The sequence below is a fragment of the Osmerus mordax genome, chromosome 16 (genome assembly GCF_038355195.1).
Source record: "Osmerus mordax isolate fOsmMor3 chromosome 16, fOsmMor3.pri, whole genome shotgun sequence".
NCBI classification, from domain to species: domain Eukaryota; kingdom Metazoa; phylum Chordata; class Actinopteri; order Osmeriformes; family Osmeridae; genus Osmerus; species Osmerus mordax.
In genome coordinates, this window is record NC_090065.1 from 1,154,817 (window position 1) to 1,172,756 (window position 17,940).

The 17,940-nt window shown below is 56.1% G+C and overlaps 2 protein-coding genes across 3 annotated transcripts; one reads left to right on the forward strand and one right to left on the reverse strand.

The window, feature by feature from the left end:
* Positions 1 to 553: 553 nt before the first annotated feature.
* Positions 554 to 12,459, forward strand: LOC136958965 (ATP-dependent zinc metalloprotease YME1L1-like). Of its 2 annotated transcripts, none has more exons than XM_067253127.1 (18): positions 554 to 706; positions 1,294 to 1,422; positions 1,598 to 1,778; positions 2,195 to 2,308; positions 2,423 to 2,529; positions 2,628 to 2,778; positions 2,883 to 2,966; positions 3,269 to 3,442; positions 8,464 to 8,616; positions 9,059 to 9,191; positions 9,844 to 9,906; positions 10,220 to 10,332; positions 10,717 to 10,872; positions 11,061 to 11,212; positions 11,468 to 11,594; positions 11,823 to 11,896; positions 12,020 to 12,106; positions 12,239 to 12,459. In XM_067253127.1, exons 1-18 carry the CDS (start codon positions 674 to 676, stop codon positions 12,407 to 12,409), a joined length of 2,202 nt encoding a protein of 733 aa, XP_067109228.1. In that variant the 5' UTR covers positions 554 to 673; the 3' UTR covers positions 12,410 to 12,459. The 2 variants fall into 2 exon arrangements, with proteins under 2 accessions (XP_067109228.1, XP_067109229.1); XM_067253128.1 differs by having other exon boundaries at positions 3,290 to 3,442.
* A 1,951-nt stretch (positions 12,460 to 14,410) lies between these two features.
* On the reverse strand, positions 14,411 to 17,677 carry LOC136959525 (patched domain-containing protein 3). The gene is made up of 4 exons (XM_067253884.1): positions 16,958 to 17,677; positions 16,749 to 16,870; positions 16,338 to 16,483; positions 14,411 to 15,948 (listed from the first exon to the last, which is right to left on the reverse strand). Exons 1-4 carry the CDS (start codon positions 17,675 to 17,677, stop codon positions 14,411 to 14,413), a joined length of 2,526 nt encoding a protein of 841 aa, XP_067109985.1.
* Positions 17,678 to 17,940: the final 263 nt, after the last annotated feature.

Sequence of the window (17,940 nt, forward strand, 5' to 3'; positions counted from 1 at the left end):
ATGGATGACACTGAATTATAGAACATGAATGTATATTGTAATTCAGCTATAAAACTGTAGACTATACAACTATGTGCCCAGTGCACTTGCAATAAACCAGTTTGCAGTATAAACAGCATTATACTACTAATAATGACATGTATTTGGCTTTTAATGACTTTGTTCTGTACGTTTCCAGCATGATATGCTACACTTATCTATAAGAATAAAGTAGCCTGTTTTTACAGCACTGTCCAAAGCTTCTTAACTGGCACAAACAACCCGGAAACCCGAATGACAATTGTAGGTGTTAGTCAAATGAAATCACATTTTTCTAAAAAAGAATGTTTCTGGCTTGAGGAAGAATCATCACATTCAGCGACTTCACAAATATAGATAATTTCTTTTCGAAAGCATTTACATGGGGTGGGGTAACTTAACAGGTGTGTTCGACATCGGCTGTGGCTGATATTGATCCCCCCCCCCCCCCCAAAAAAAGAATCCTGACTAACCCGGAAGTATACAAACGCGCCAACAGTTCATTTCCGTAGTTTTGCCGACCAGTTCCGAGAAACACAAGACAGGCTAGTTAGCTAGCCAAGGTACTTCAGTGAAACACAAGGACAAGACCGGAGAATTTGTATCTGACCCCGAAGCCACACAGCTGAGAGTCAGGCAATAGACTCGTCTGAAAATGTTTTCTTTGTCAATGACAGTCCAACCACAGGTAAGAACCAAACGACCGGTTGCCAACCGGATTGGTCATGAACTACGTTAGTGTGAGCTAGCTAGCTAGCTGGATGGCCTTCCTACTGTCCTAGTATCTACCCATCACATGTCAAACGTTTCTAGTCAGTCACTTTACATATCTTAAACTGTTAGTGTATATTTGTAAAAATGTGCAAAGTAATATTTCAACTGGACACCACTACTTTGTTATTATGGTATCTCTTTTATAAGCGATGCAAAGCAGACTGGGCTAGTCTGGCGTTATGCAAGTGTGCAACTCTAGACTGCGTCAGACGCGATCGCTGTAATGGGCTTCATGTCCGCTATCGCCCCTGCCTCGAATCACGTCCTCAGCCGCATAACTAACAATGTACACGCCTCGGCCAAGCCCCTGTTTCTCCTCCTGCGGTGTCTGATAGTGATACGTCAAAAGCTAACGTTAGTTTAGTTGTTTACACACTTAGCTTTGGCTAGTTTCGTTAGTTAGCTCACTGCTAACACACTGAATGCTTGTAGGTCGGTGGCTGTGTATGTAACACTTGCGCTTGTTTAAAATGAGTGTTTTAATGTTTACAACCCTCGCAGGTGACAGTTCCTCTGAGTAACTTGATTAACGCCCTCCATTCCTTGAAGAGCTCTGTAAGTATCAGCAGCTCTGCCGCCAAGACACAGCGCGCGGAGAACGCTACCGAGCAGGAGACAGCCAGCTCGGAGGTAGAGGCGCACACATACACACGCAGGAAGAACCATAATGGAACATTAAAGACAAACATTTACAGGGTTCACACACAGTATTTATCTCCAGACTAATCCCTGCTGTGTGTGTGTGTGTGCGCGCGTGTGTGTGTGCGTGTGCGCGTATTTTATCTCCTGCTGTTCACACACACAGCCCAGCCTGAGCCTGAAGGAGCTGGGTCTGTCTGACCTGGGTCTGGGCCAGCTGCACGAGCTGGTAAACACCGTGCTTCCCTGCCTGCACCAGCAGGGGGCACCGTCTCCTCCCAGCCCCATTCAGAACGCCTGGAACACCTCCTACCTGTCCTCCCACTCCTTCTACCACAACAAACATGGTGCGTAGAGCCAGCTGCCAGGAGACACATTTATCTAGAGGGTTTGAACCCTACAGTGGGGGTGGGGGTGTGGGGTGGGAGTGGGGGTATAGAAGGATAGGTCAGTACATTTTACATTACATTTACATTTAGTCATTTAGCAGACGCTCTTATCCAGAGCGACTTACAGTAAGTACAGGGACATTCCCCCGAGGCAAGTAGGGTGAAGTGCCTTGCCCAAGGACACAACGTCAGTTGGCATGACCGGGAATCGAACTGGCAACCTTCGGATTACTAGCTCGGTTCTCTCACCGCTCAGCCACCTGACTCCCAGTACTTTATTATTCTCTCGGGGAATCATTCCCAAACCATACCTGACTGTGTGAAACTAAAGACAGTTTTTAAACCAGTGGTGTGTGTCTGCGTTGTCTCGTCAGGGTTCTCTGGAGGTGCCATGGGCCCCGCCCCCCTTGGCCCCGCCCCCCTGGCCTTCTGCAGACAGAGCCCCTCCCCCCTCCAGAAGGTCTCCGCCCAGCTGCCCTACTGGCCAGGTAGCTGAGGACCTCGCCTGTCGCTGACACCTCCACACCTGGAGCTGACACCTCGCTGGAAATGCTGGAGTACTCATTAACGTGTGTGTGTGTGTGTGTGTGTGTGTGTTGCAGTGTTTGTGCAGGCCAGGGGCTTTAAGACCCTGAGGAAGGCCAAGAGGCTGAGGGCAGGACAGGAGCGCCCTCTGGAGGTGGAAAGCTTCACACCCTCCTTCATGAAGGTCAGTCTGGTTTCACTGCTCTGCCTGCAGATAACCCTCCCCAGACTCCCCCCTCCCCAGACTCCCCTCCCCCCTGACCGTGTCCCCCCCCCCTGCAGGGCCTGCTGTGGCGGGAGCGCGGTGCAGAGGTGGAGACCCTGGAGACGCTGCTGAAGAGCCGGAACGTTCCGGACGGACACCAGGACGCCTTCAAGGGTGGCTTCGCCGAAGGCTTCCTCAAGGCCCAGGCCCTCACACAGCGCACACAGGGTGGGGGAGCACACATACACACACACACACACACACTTTGAACACACACACTCTGAAGCGACACACACTCTGACCCCTCCCCCCCTCTCTGTGTGCCCCTGCAGACTCTCTGAGGAGGACCCGGCTGATCCTGCTGGTGTTGCTGCTGGTGGGACTCTACGGCCTGTCCAAGACCCCCTTCTTATCGGGTACAGACACCGCTCTCCTACTCACACCCAGTAGGACCAGTAACTACACACACAGACCCTAATCTGACCAGTAAGACCAGTAACCAGACCTTAATCTGACTAGTAACTACACACACACAGACCCTATTATGACCAGTAACCAGACCCTAATCTGACTAGTAACTACACACACAGACCCTATTCTGACCAGTAAAACCAGTAACCAGACCCTAATCTGACCAGTAACCAGACCCTAATCTGACCAGTAACCAGACCCTAACCAGCTGTATTGCCATGGGCTGTAATCTAACCGTCATGGACAGTGCGGTTCCGAACCACATCAGGGCTGGACTCTGCGGTGGACCCGGTGCAGGTGAAGAGCGTGACCTTCGAGCACGTGAAGGGCGTGGAGGAGGCCAAGAACGAGCTGCAGGAGGTGGTGGAGTTCCTGAAGAACCCTCAGAAGTTCACCGTGCTGGGAGGCAAGCTGCCCAAAGGTGAGAGGTCACCGTGCTGAGGGGGCAAGCTGCCCAAAGGTGAGAGGTCACCGTGCTGAGGGGGCAAGCTGCCCAAAGGTGAGAGGTCACCGTGCTGAGGGGGCAAGCTGCCCAAAGGTGAGAGGTCACCGTGCTGAGGGGGCAAGCTGCCCAAAGGTGAGAGGTCACCGTGCTGAGGGGGCAAGCTGCCCAAAGGTGAGAGGTCACCGTGCTGAGGGGGCAAGCTGCCCAAAGGTGAGAGGTCACCGTGCTGAGGGGGCAAGCTGCCCAAAGGTGAGAGGTCACCGTGCTGAGGGGGCAAGCTGCCCAAAGGTGAGAGGTCACCGTGCTGAGGGGGCAAGCTGCCCAAAGGTGAGAGGTCACCGTGCTGAGGGGGCAAGCTGCCCAAAGGTGAGAGGTCACCGTGCTGAGGGGGCAAGCTGCCCAAAGGTGAGAGGTCACCGTGCTGAGGGGGCAAGCTGCCCAAAGGTGAGAGGTCACCGTGCTGAGGGGGCAAGCTGCCCAAAGGTGAGAGGTCACCGTGCTGAGGGGGCAAGCTGCCCAAAGGTGAGAGGTCACCGTGCTGAGGGGGCAAGCTGCCCAAAGGTGAGAGGTCACCGTGCTGAGGGGGCAAGCTGCCCAAAGGTGAGAGGTCACCGTGCTGAGGGGGCACGCTGCCCAAAGGTGAGAGGTCACCGTGCTGAGGGGGCACGCTGCCCAAAGGTGAGAGGTCACCGTGCTGAGGGGGCACGCTGCCCAAAGGTGAGAGGTCACCGTGCTGAGGGGGCACGCTGCCCAAAGGTGAGAGGTCACCGTGCTGAGGGGGCAAGCTGCCCAAAGGTGAGAGGTCACCGTGCTGAGGGGGCAAGCTGCCCAAAGGTGAGAGGTCACCGTGCTGAGGGGGCAAGCTGCCCAAAGGTGAGAGGTCACCGTGCTGAGGGGGCAAGCTGCCCAAAGGTGAGAGGTCACCGTGCTGAGGGGGCACGCTGCCCAAAGGTGAGAGGTCACCGTGCTGAGGGGGCACGCTGCCCAAAGGTGAGAGGTCACCGTGCTGAGGGGGCACGCTGCCCAAAGGTGAGAGGTCACCGTGCTGAGGGGGCACGCTGCCCAAAGGTGAGAGGTCACCGTGCTGAGGGGGCAAGCTGCCCAAAGGTGAGAGGTCACCGTGCTGAGGGGGCAAGCTGCCCAAAGGTGAGAGGTCACCGTGCTGAGGGGGCAAGCTGCCCAAAGGTGAGAGGTCACCGTGCTGAGGGGGCAAGCTGCCCAAAGGTGAGAGGTCACCGTGCTGAGGGGGCAAGCTGCCCAAAGGTGAGAGGTCACCGTGCTGAGGGGGCAAGCTGCCCAAAGGTGAGAGGTCACCGTGCTGAGGGGGCAAGCTGCCCAAAGGTGAGAGGTCACCGTGCTGAGGGGGCACGCTGCCCAAAGGTGAGAGGTCACCGTGCTGAGGGGGCAAGCTGCCCAAAGGTGAGAGGTCACCGTGCTGAGGGGGCAAGCTGCCCAAAGGTGAGAGGTCACCGTGCTGAGGGGGCACGCTGCCCAAAGGTGAGAGGTCACCGTGCTGAGGGGGCAAGCTGCCCAAAGGTGAGAGGTCACCGTGCTGAGGGGGCAAGCTGCCCAAAGGTGAGAGGTCACCGTGCTGAGGGGGCAAGCTGCCCAAAGGTGAGAGGTCACCGTGCTGAGGGGGCAAGCTGCCCAAAGGTGAGAGGTCACCGTGCTGAGGGGGCAAGCTGCCCAAAGGTGAGAGGTCACCGTGCTGAGGGGGCACGCTGCCCAAAGGTGAGAGGTCACCGTGCTGAGGGGGCACGCTGCCCAAAGGTGAGAGGTCACCGTGCTGAGGGGGCACGCTGCCCAAAGGTGAGAGGTCACCGTGCTGAGGGGGCAAGCTGCCCAAAGGTGAGAGGTCACCGTGCTGAGGGGGCAAGCTGCCCAAAGGTGAGAGGTCACCGTGCTGAGGGGGCACGCTGCCCAAAGGTGAGAGGTCACCGTGCTGAGGGGGCAAGCTGCCCAAAGGTGAGAGGTCACCGTGCTGAGGGGGCAAGCTGCCCAAAGGTGAGAGGTCACCGTGCTGAGGGGGCACGCTGCCCAAAGGTGAGAGGTCACCGTGCTGAGGGGGCACGCTGCCCAAAGGTGAGAGGTCACCGTGCTGAGGGGGCACGCTGCCCAAAGGTGAGAGGTCACCGTGCTGAGGGGGCAAGCTGCCCAAAGGTGAGAGGTCACCGTGCTGAGGGGGCAAGCTGCCCAAAGGTGAGAGGTCACCGTGCTGAGGGGGCAAGCTGCCCAAAGGTGAGAGGTCACCGTGCTGAGGGGGCACGCTGCCCAAAGGTGAGAGGTCACCGTGCTGAGGGGGCACGCTGCCCAAAGGTGAGAGGTCACCGTGCTGAGGGGGCACGCTGCCCAAAGGTGAGAGGTCACCGTGCTGAGGGGGCACGCTGCCCAAAGGTGAGAGGTCACCGTGCTGAGGGGGCAAGCTGCCCAAAGGTGAGAGGTCACCGTGCTGAGGGGGCAAGCTGCCCAAAGGTGAGAGGTCACCGTGCTGAGGGGGCAAGCTGCCCAAAGGTGAGAGGTCACCGTGCTGAGGGGGCAAGCTGCCCAAAGGTGAGAGGTCACCGTGCTGAGGGGGCACGCTGCCCAAAGGTGAGAGGTCACCGTGCTGAGGGGGCACGCTGCCCAAAGGTGAGAGGTCACCGTGCTGAGGGGGCACGCTGCCCAAAGGTGAGAGGTCACCGTGCTGAGGGGGCACGCTGCCCAAAGGTGAGAGGTCACCGTGCTGAGGGGGCAAGCTGCCCAAAGGTGAGAGGTCACCGTGCTGAGGGGGCAAGCTGCCCAAAGGTGAGAGGTCACCGTGCTGAGGGGGCAAGCTGCCCAAAGGTGAGAGGTCACCGTGCTGAGGGGGCAAGCTGCCCAAAGGTGAGAGGTCACCGTGCTGAGGGGGCAAGCTGCCCAAAGGTGAGAGGTCACCGTGCTGAGGGGGCAAGCTGCCCAAAGGTGAGAGGTCACCGTGCTGAGGGGGCAAGCTGCCCAAAGGTGAGAGGTCACCGTGCTGAGGGGGCACGCTGCCCAAAGGTGAGAGGTCACCGTGCTGAGGGGGCAAGCTGCCCAAAGGTGAGAGGTCACCGTGCTGAGGGGGCAAGCTGCCCAAAGGTGAGAGGTCACCGTGCTGAGGGGGCAAGCTGCCCAAAGGTGAGAGGTCACCGTGCTGAGGGGGCAAGCTGCCCAAAGGTGAGAGGTCACCGTGCTGAGGGGGCAAGCTGCCCAAAGGTGAGAGGTCACCGTGCTGAGGGGGCAAGCTGCCCAAAGGTGAGAGGTCACCGTGCTGAGGGGGCAAGCTGCCCAAAGGTGAGAGGTCACCGTGCTGAGGGGGCAAGCTGCCCAAAGGTGAGAGGTCACCGTGCTGAGGGGGCAAGCTGCCCAAAGGTGAGAGGTCACCGTGCTGAGGGGGCAAGCTGCCCAAAGGTGAGAGGTCACCGTGCTGAGGGGGCACGCTGCCCAAAGGTGAGAGGTCACCGTGCTGAGGGGGCAAGCTGCCCAAAGGTGAGAGGTCACCGTGCTGAGGGGGCAAGCTGCCCAAAGGTGAGAGGTCACCGTGCTGAGGGGGCAAGCTGCCCAAAGGTGAGAGGTCACCGTGCTGAGGGGGCAAGCTGCCCAAAGGTGAGAGGTCACCGTGCTGAGGGGGCAAGCTGCCCAAAGGTGAGAGGTCACCGTGCTGAGGGGGCAAGCTGCCCAAAGGTGAGAGGTCACCGTGCTGAGGGGGCAAGCTGCCCAAAGGTGAGAGGTCACCGTGCTGAGGGGGCAAGCTGCCCAAAGGTGAGAGGTCACCGTGCTGAGGGGGCAAGCTGCCCAAAGGTGAGAGGTCACCGTGCTGAGGGGGCAAGCTGCCCAAAGGTGAGAGGTCACCGTGCTGAGGGGGCAAGCTGCCCAAAGGTGAGAGGTCACCGTGCTGAGGGGGCAAGCTGCCCAAAGGTGAGAGGTCACCGTGCTGAGGGGGCAAGCTGCCCAAAGGTGAGAGGTCACCGTGCTGAGGGGGCAAGCTGCCCAAAGGTGAGAGGTCACCGTGCTGAGGGGGCAAGCTGCCCAAAGGTGAGAGGTCACCGTGCTGAGGGGGCACGCTGCCCAAAGGTGAGAGGTCACCGTGCTGAGGGGGCAAGCTGCCCAAAGGTGAGAGGTCACCGTGCTGAGGGGGCAAGCTGCCCAAAGGTGAGAGGTCACCGTGCTGAGGGGGCAAGCTGCCCAAAGGTGAGAGGTCACCGTGCTGAGGGGGCAAGCTGCCCAAAGGTGAGAGGTCACCGTGCTGAGGGGGCAAGCTGCCCAAAGGTGAGAGGTCACCGTGCTGAGGGGGCAAGCTGCCCAAAGGTGAGAGGTCACCGTGCTGAGGGGGCAAGCTGCCCAAAGGTGAGAGGTCACCGTGCTGAGGGGGCAAGCTGCCCAAAGGTGAGAGGTCACCGTGCTGAGGGGGCAAGCTGCCCAAAGGTGAGAGGTCACCGTGCTGAGGGGGCAAGCTGCCCAAAGGTGAGAGGTCACCGTGCTGAGGGGGCAAGCTGCCCAAAGGTGAGAGGTCACCGTGCTGAGGGGGCAAGCTGCCCAAAGGTGAGAGGTCACCGTGCTGAGGGGGCAAGCTGCCCAAAGGTGAGAGGTCACCGTGCTGAGGGGGCAAGCTGCCCAAAGGTGAGAGGTCACCGTGCTGAGGGGGCACGCTGCCCAAAGGTGAGAGGTCACCGTGCTGAGGGGGCAAGCTGCCCAAAGGTGAGAGGTCACCGTGCTGAGGGGGCACGCTGCCCAAAGGTGAGAGGTCACCGTGCTGAGGGGGCAAGCTGCCCAAAGGTGAGAGGTCACCGTGCTGAGGGGGCAAGCTGCCCAAAGGTGAGAGGTCACCGTGCTGAGGGGGCAAGCTGCCCAAAGGTGAGAGGTCACCGTGCTGAGGGGGCACGCTGCCCAAAGGTGAGAAGAATCAAGGGGAGTGCAGAAAAAAGCACATCTGACCAACAAAACAAGTAACAACTCTCCGACAAATAATCATGTGGCTCGTGGTCCCCTCCTCCCCCCAGGCGTGCTCCTGGTGGGCCCCCCAGGCACGGGGAAGACCCTGCTGGCCAGGGCGGTGGCCGGGGAGGCAGACGTGCCCTTCTACTACGCCTCAGGGTCCGAGTTCGACGAGATGTTCGTGGGCGTCGGAGCCAGTCGCATCAGGAACCTCTTCAGTGAGTGGCAGCTGTCTGCTGTTCTTCTATAGTTCAAGTCTTTTATTGTCAGATGTACAGAACAACACAAGGTCAGACTGGGCACTGAAGTTTTTGGGACAAGACAACGCGTAAGCAACCTGGCATGACATAACATATATAAGTATTCAGTTTAACATGGATTACATCTATGATAAGCTAAAATATAGTAAACCTACTGTTTACTACAATTAGTGCAATAGTGCAATATTGCTGATAGTGCAACCAGTAGCTGAAAGTGACAGTGTGTAAAGTGGCTAGTGTATCAATGTCCATTCAGAAGCCTGATGGCCCTTGGAAAGAAACTGTTGTCCAGTCTATAGTGGAGACTCAGAAATGAGAGACTGTGCACTGTAACCTAGCTTCCTCCTGTCCTCCCCCCCCTCCCTCTCCCCCTCCCCCCTCCCCCCCCCCCCTCTCCCAGGAGAGGCCAAGGCCAGCGCCCCCTGTGTGATCTTCATAGATGAGCTGGACAGTGTTGGGGGGAAGAGGATAGAGTCTCCCATGCATCCCTACTCCAGACAGACCATCAACCAGCTGCTGGCAGAGATGGATGGGTACGCCGCAGGAGCAGGGGAGGACCTGGGGAGGAGCAGGGCTGGAGCAGGGGAGGAGCAGGGGAGGAGCGGGGGAGGAGCAGGGCTGGAGGACCTGGGGAGGAGCAGGGCTGGAGGACCTGGGGAGGAGCAGGGGAGGAGCAGGGGAGGAGCAGGGGAGGAGCAGGGCTGGAGCAGGGGAGGAGCAGGGCTGGAGCAGGGGAGGAGCAGGGCTGGAGGACCTGGGGAGGAGCAGGGCTGGAGGACCTGGGGAGGAGCAGGGGAGGAGCAGGGGAGGAGCGGGGGAGGAGCTGGGGAGGAGGTGTTGAGGCAGTTGGTTAAATGCAGACATGGCAAAAGTACACACATCCTTCACTCAAGTAGAAGTACAAATACTCATGTTTAAAAAGACTAGAGGGATAAAATAGTATTTGTACTTTGGTACTTCCCATCTCTGGTTAAATGTGGGGTCAGTGTTGGGTTTGTGGTGGTTAAACTTTGGCTCAATGTTGGTTTATTTTTACGTCAACCATTACTCAAAGGTTAGGGTGAGGGTTAAATTGTGGATGAAAGTTGGTTAAACTGTGGTTAAGGGATAGGGTTAGTTGAGACTTAAGAGGTGGATTTGAATGTTCTGTAGCCAACCTCTGAACTTTGACCTTTCTGTGTGCAGGTTCAAACCAAACGAGGGCGTGATCATTATAGGAGCTACAAACTTCCCCGAGGCTCTGGACAGGTACGTCCCTGCTGAGTTTGTCCTGACTCTGTCTCTGTAGACGCAGCACGAGTCTGTGGACACGGTCACAACTAAGAGAAGTAATGTGGGTCCTAACTGCCTCATCCCTCCTCTCCTCATCCCTCTCTCCTCATCCCTTTCCCCTTCTCTCCTCCTCATCCCCTCTCTCCTCATCCCTTTCCCCTCCTCTCCTCCTCATCCCTCCTCTCCTCCTCATCCCCCTCTCCTCATCCCTCTCTCCTCATTTGCCCTCTCTCCCCCCTCCCCTCCTCCCTCTCCTCATCTGCCCTCTCTCCCCCCTCCCCTCCTCTAGTGCTCTGATTCGTCCTGGTCGCTTCGACATGCAGGTGACCGTCCCCATGCCCGATGTGAAGGGACGCACAGAGATCATTAACTGGTACCTCAGGAAGATCAAAGTAGATCCTGGTAGGACATCACATGACTGGAGACTACTTTCACTCAATAATGACCTAATTCATCAGCAAATTAACAGACTAATTTATTATAAGAGTAATTGTCTTAACTCTCAGGGCTTGCATCAGTACATGACATTTATCTTATTTCAGCTTAGTTTAGCATATACTAACTTGTTGTATCTGTCGAGACGTGGAGGCTAGCATCATTACATGGCAAACTGTAGGTTAGCTTAGCATATGCTAACCACCTCACTATGAGGCACAGTGGTTTAGCTTAGCTTAGCATATGCTAACCACCTCACTATGAGGCATGGTGGCTTAGCATATGCTAACCACCTCACTATGAGGCACGGTGGCTTAGCTTAGCATATGCTAACCGCCTTCCTCTGTCCAGACGTGGAGGCTAAAATCATCGCCCGTGGCACGGTGGGCTTCTCCGGGGCCGACCTGGAGAACCTGGTAAACCAGGCGGCGCTGAAGGCAGCGGTGGACGGCATGGACATGGTGACCCTGAAGGAGCTGGAGTTCGCCAAGGACAAGATCCTCATGGGTGAGGGGGGGGGGGGGGGGAGGGCCCTCGGGCTTGAGTTGTGGTTTCTTGTGGGGTCCTTTTCGGTCTCCCACCTTCCTCTGCCTTTTACATGGCGATGCCTACATGACACCGTCTCAAGTTATCTTCACCTTTCTACATTTCCATCCTCATCTCCATCCCTCCCACCCCTCGTCCCTCCCTCCCAGGGCCGGAGAGGAGGAGCGTGGAGATCGACCAGAAGAACAAGGAGATCACAGCGTACCATGAGTCCGGCCACGCTATCGTAGCGTACTACACCAAGGACGCCATGCCCATCAACAAGGCCACCATCATGCCCCGAGGACCCAGCCTGGGCCACGTGAGTCCTCCTCAATGATCTGTTTCTCCTCCTCCTTCCTCTCTCACCCCTCTCCTCTCATCCCTCTATCCTCCCCTCCTCTCATCCCTCTATCCTCCCCTCCTCTCATCCCTCTATTCTCATCCTCCCCCTCTCCTCCTCTCATCCTCCTCTCTCATCCCTCTCCTCCTCTCTCACCCCTCTCCTCTCTCCCCCTCTCACCCCTCTCCTCCTCATCCCCTCATCATCCCTCTCCTCCTCTCTCCTGCCCCCCAGGTGTCCATGCTCCCTGAGAACGACCGCTGGAGTGAGACTCGCTCCCAGCTGCTGGCCCAGATGGACGTGAGCATGGGCGGGCGCGTTGCCGAGGAGATCATCTTCGGCAACGAGTACATCACCACGGGTACGTCCTCCAGGTCCGGAGCAGCCGAGACACGCTCAGACGTACCTGAGATCCTCTCAACCCCGGTCCTCGGGGACGCCCCCCCATCCTCGGGGACGCCCCCCGGTCCTCGGGGACGCCCCCCCATCCTCGGGGACGCCCTGCCCTGCATGTTCTAGATGTGACCCCTGCTCTAGCAAGCTGTCTGCATCCTAAGGCTTCATGTTCCTTCCTCCATCTCCTCCCCAGGTGCGTCTAGTGACTTTGACAGCGCCACCAAAATTGCCAAGATGATGGTGACCAGATTCGGAATGTGTGAGAAGGTAAAGTATCCAAAACTCATCCCCCGGGTTCTAAAGAATCACTCCAGGTTGTAGAGTTCTAGAGTTCCGCAATTGAACTCTGACCTGGGTGACTCCTCTCTTCCCCTTCCTCCCATTGGTCAGCTTGGGGTCATGACCTACGGTGATGTCACCAAGCAGAGCCCGGAGACGCAGGCTGTCATCGAACAGGAAACCAGGAAGCTGTTAAAGGTGAATGTTCAGCACCAGTCAGACTTCCCCTACAGTGGATGCCCCCCCCCTCCCCCAAACAAGTGTTGATGATGTCATAACTCCCCCCCCCCCTCCCCCAAACAAGTGTTGATGATGTCATAACCCCCCCAGGACTCGTATGAGCGGGCGCGGTCGCTGCTGAAGCTGCACGCTAAAGAGCACCGGATGCTGGCCGACGCCCTGTTGAGGTACGAGACGCTGGACGTCAAGGAGATCCGTCTGGTGCTGGAGGGCAAAGAACTGGAGCTCAGGGAACCTGGGCCAGGGGGGCTGGGGGCCTGAGATACACCTGGGGGCTGGGGGCCTGAGATACACCTGGGGGCGATGACCTGAACGGACACCCTGGGGCAGGGGGGCTGGAGCTGAGAGAGTCAGGGAGGTGGGGGGCCGGGGGCAGGGGGGCCGGGGTCATGGTTGTATATCATGGATCTGGAGCCCAGGGGGGCAGGTCTGTACACATGGACACCATACAGGACAGCAAGGGGCTAGAGAGGGTGGGTGATGAGGGTCTGGAGTCTGTATCTGGAATGTTGGGGTAGAGGTCAAGGGTTAAGGGCACTCCCTGTGACTGTGGAGGAAAGCCAGGCCAGGGGGGCTTGGGATTGGGGGGGGGGGGGGGGGGGGGGCTTGGGATGGGGGGGGAGGGGAGGGGTATGAATGTCGATATTGGACATGCTAATGTTGAATGGAGGCCTCAGGACTTAGATTATATTTTAAATGTCAACTGCAGTATGTATTTATGTACACACACACGCACGCACGCACGCACGCACGCACACACACACACACACACACACACACACACAGTCTACAGTCTTCCTGTTGTAAACAGAACCCAGCCCTGTGCTGAGTGCTCTGGTCCATTCAGAACCTTCCTAGTTGTCTAGATCTCCGCACTACGTGTGTGTGTGTGCGCGTAGTACAGAGCAGAATGCTGAGGGCTGACAGGGTTCCCCGTCTTGCTCCGTACCGCAGTCTGTCAACCGGGGAAATGTGACGTTACCGTTCTGTCCGGGTGCCCCATCCCCTGCCCCTTGTCGTCCTCCACCGGGCGTTGCCTGCTTTTGGTGACGCCACACCTGCTCCCAACGTCTGTGTTAGAGGAGACGACCGACCCTCTGGAATGTGAACAATCATCTACTCATTGCTGCGCGAGTTTGACGTGTGTTGATGTATGATGTTGTACAGAGGATTGTTTTAAAGCAACACCTTTCCCTTTTAAGAGATTATTTCTCTTTAAAGGGGAGGTTCAGTGTGTACCCAAGCATATAACCAACTATCATTTATCAGTTGTATTCTATGTTGTAATTTTTTGTTTTTATTTTGTCCAAGTACTTAAAGATCTTGGTTTCTGGCTTTTTACATATGCTTAGTTTGTAAATATGACCATGGTCGTTATGAGAACTGTATATAAATCTGTATAGAAGGCTTCTAGGCTGTCTGCATCATGTGAAGCACATCACCTAAACTCTTGTTCTTCTCTTAAAGAGGAGGACAGAGCCCAAGTTCAGCTGTGTGACGATGAAATGAATAAAACCTTGTAATCTTATCCTGTCTGTCTCCCCTGTTGATGCTGTCACTGTATGTTACATCAACATGGAAATTATTTCACTTTGCAGACTTCTTTACCAAGAGGGACGGACTTGTGCTTGTTGAAAGTTCAGCAGAACATCAAGCGCTGCTTGCCGCAGGGCCAAGCAAAAGAAAAAATAACTTGCATGTTAAAACATATTTACTGTGGTGTTTTGGGGGTTTGGATAAAGGCATACTGTGCAATTTATATTGGTCAATTTATCTTCTACCAGCTTGTAAACATATTCCTTTGTTTTGTTAGTTTATCTTTATTGAACTTTGTCATCATTGTTTATCCTCACCTCTGGGAAGCAACGTTGGTGTAGCAAATACTGCTTCTTTAATTAGGTTGGTATAGGTGCTGGTATTTATACGTTCATGTAACAAGCATACACACACCCTGTATGTAGTGAGCATAATGCGCATTCTAAAGGTGAAATAATGTATATTTATATGGAGTAAAAATAAATATAAAAAAGGTTCATAATGTCTGCAAACTGTTTATTCAGAGGAGCAAATATCACTTCTTGGAAAAGCTAAATTCCTTGAAAGCATACAGAATTTACTATTATAAAAAAAAAAAAAAAGACTTTTTCCACAAGTCTATTCAGGCCCTGTATTCTCATTATATTCTTAGATGCCCTGCGCTGTCCATCCATCCTTGATAAACCGGTTGGAAGATGAGCGGGCGTTTGATTGGCTGACGGGCGATCAGTTCCGGCACGTTCCGAACACAGTCAGAAACACAGGGATGAAGACGAGGCCGTGGAGCAGCCCGAACAAGATGACCAGGACCATGATCCTGAAGAAGGTCCAGAAGATGTAGCTACCAGACGCAGACAGAACAACCACTCCTAGGATGGTGGACAGGGCGCCTTGCATGATGGGATACCCCAGGTTGGCCAGGGCCTCCGTGGCCTTCTCGTTGGCGTCATTCTTGGAGCTGGAGACGAAGGCGTAGGCCACATGGGCCGAGAAGTCCACGGCGAAGCCGATGCAGATGACCAGGTTGATCATGGAGATGGAGTCCAGGCTCACGTCCCACAGAGACATGAACCCGGCCACGCCCACAATCACAGAGCCGATGGAGAAGGCCACCCACAGCGAGCACAGCAGGTTGGGAATCAGGATGAGGGAGACCACCAGCATGGCGACAGTGGAGACCCCCAGGGTCTGGACGGTGTTGTCCCGGATGACGGTGTACTGGTCGTGGTAGATGAAGCTAGGGTGGTAGACCATCAGATCCACCCCCAGCTCCGCCCTGCAGCGCTTGGCCGTGCTCCGCATGCCCGTCAGCAGCTCCGCCTCGCTCACCTGCCCCTCCAGCGTCAGGAGGAAGAAGCGTGAGCCGTTGATCCGCTCGTCCTCTGTGATGTTGACGTCCTGGCTGAAGGCAGGGTGGCGCTGGAGGAAAGCGCTCAGGTTTCCCTGGAAGGCTGCCTCAGTGCTGATGTCCTGTCCGGTCTCATTGGCGTATACCCGGAACTCCTGGAGCCAGGAGATTGCTCCGTCAACGTACCCCAGGCCCTGGAACGCCTCCATGCAGGAGCTGAGGTTGGCCCGTCCGGCCGCGCTCCAGTAGGGATATGGCCCCTTCACCGCCGCCATGACGACAGGGCCGTACGAGCCGTTCGAGGAGAAGTGGGCCTTCTGGTCGTTGTAGTAGCGGATGATGTAGGAGTCGTAGGAGGCCAGGTGCCTCAGGTCGATGCCCTCCTTCATCAAGCAGCAGCCGAACACGCTGGCGGCCAGATAGCCGGCGTACAGGACGCCCACGCACAGCTTCACCCACCCCTGGGTCAGGAACGGACCGTAGAACTTCCTGAAGAACTGATCCATCGGCTGACCCACCTCAGCCCCCGTGTCGAGGTTGTAGGCCCCTCCCACGCAACAGACACCGTAGCCAATCGGCTTCCCCGGGGGGAGGTCCCTTGGGATCTGAGAGCAGGTGAACCAGTGGCGGTTGCCGGCCTCCCTGCGGCCGTTTAGCGCCAGGACGCCGCCGAGGAAGCTGACGTTGTAGAGGAAGCAGAAGAGGATGGCGGAGCCGGCGTAGAGGCAGAAGGACTGGACCGACCCGAAGGACGAGCTGTAGCCCAGGAAGAGCGCCAAGGCGTCCGTCACCGTGGTGATGGTGATGGAGACGGCGGCTTCTCTGTAGGTGTCGGCCAGCCGCTCGGACACGCTGGTCAGAACGCTGGTCTTCTGCCAGGCGGAGAGCAGGATGAACATGTCGTCCAGGCCGATACCTGGGACAGGAAGTGACAGGAAGTGACACGGAGACTAGTGAGGTGGGGCGAAGAGAGGGTAGGGGTGGGCTTGGAAAACCTTGTTCCTTACTATGTTGATACTTTCTAATCAAATTAGTTATGTGTAGCCCTTTTTACAAGCAGTCACAGAGCGCTTCAACCCTCAAGGACTTGACTTCAAACAGTCAAATCATTCTAAACATTCCACGCCTATAAACAGTGTGTTTTTTTTACAAATGCTACACTGTTGTGTGTAACACTTCACACTGTAAACCTTACGGTGTTGGAGGCCTTACCCAGGACCAGGAAGGGTGCGGAGAGCCTTACCCAGGACCAGGAAGGGTGCGGAGAGCCTTACCCAGGACCAGGAAGGGGGCGGAGAGCCTTACCCAGGACCAGGAAGGGTGCGGAGGCCACGGTCATCACGAAGGTCTGGCCCAGCAGGAGCACCAGGCCGAAGCCAGACAGCACCCCCAGGCCGCTGGACAGGACCCCTGCTACCGCCACCCACACCTTGCTCCTCACCTGGTCCAGCCTGGGGGCGGGAGGTCAACATTGTGGAAGGTTGTATTTTAATAACATTGATTAACTAATACTTTAATCAACTTCACCACTGATGCACCTCCAGATGGTGAATAATTAAAGGTTCATCTGTTTCCAAACAAAAGTGGGGTGTAAACAGAAACCTGTTTTAGAAGTGAGCACAGCGGTGTGGAATAGAGTTGTGTAGAATAGATTAGAATAGAGTAGGCCATCGTAGAGTAGAACTTTATTGATCTCAGAGGGAAAACTGTACCAACCTCACGCAGGATATGATGGCGTATACGATGGCGATGGTGTAGGTGATGGCGAAGAGTTTGATGATACTTTTGGGAGTTTTGTCAAACTCCCACTGCATTGACATGGAGGTGGAGTGAGACACCTGGAAGGACACAGCAGGATGGTATGACATCGTCACCATGGAAACACGTTAAAGAGGCCTTGAACACGACCAGTTTTCACATCTCACCTGTATGGAAGTTGCGGATTCACTTGAGAGCAAAGCTATGAATTTCTCCAGCCAAAGATTGTTTTTTGTTGTGTTGTCTTCTCGTAAATAGTAGTACAACTGTATGGCCATGGCGCTTCGGACCAAGTTGTTATCCAGTTTCACACTGCCTAGAGACTGATGCAGGTTAAATTGACCGGCCTCCGAAAAAAAAGTAGGAAACGTCAGATTAATCCGATTCACGTTGCTGGGATTGTTGCTGAGGATCTCCAATATGCCGTTTGAGGTGCAGTTTCCGTCGACTGTCGCACAAACGTCCAAATACTTAAAGTGTTCCCCCGCCTCCTCACAGGGCACAGCCATGTTCCTCACCCTGCTGTCCAGGTCCAGAACCTCCCGCATGATCTCCTCCGTCCACACGTTGGTGTGGTTGGAGGCTATCCAGACGGCGTAGTCCCCGTCGGTGCTCAGTCTGAGGCTGGAGAACATGCCCTCGCGCTGGGGGAAGGTCTCCTGGACGTAGCGCCTCTCCGCCTTGGCTGGTCCGTCCATGGGGGTGAACTGTTTCTCGATGTTGCTGGACTTGCAGTCTTCCAGGAAGTAGAATCCGCTTCCCAGAGCTGCGGAGATGATCAGGGGAGCCGTGACGAACCACCAGGGGTGGGAGCCGATGAAGAGGCCGATGATCTCAAAGCAGATGCACACTGGCTTCTCTATGCAGTTGGTACGGCACTTAGCCATTCTGAAGACGGAACCTCGTGCCTCTAGAAAAGTTCTGACCGCACGGAGCACAGGTACTCGTCCACCTATGAGCGTCAGTCCCTTTGTCAGGTGTCTAGCAAGGTCTGCAGAGTGTGTGTCTGCTGTTGGAGCCTGAGTGTCCGCCGTGGCCACGTCCCAGGGTGTGACTGATATCCAGAGCAGCTGGAGTTGCTTCCTCTTAATCCAGAGACATTTGCATGAGAGGCTAGTCTTCTGTGGAATCTCACCATAAAAACAGGATT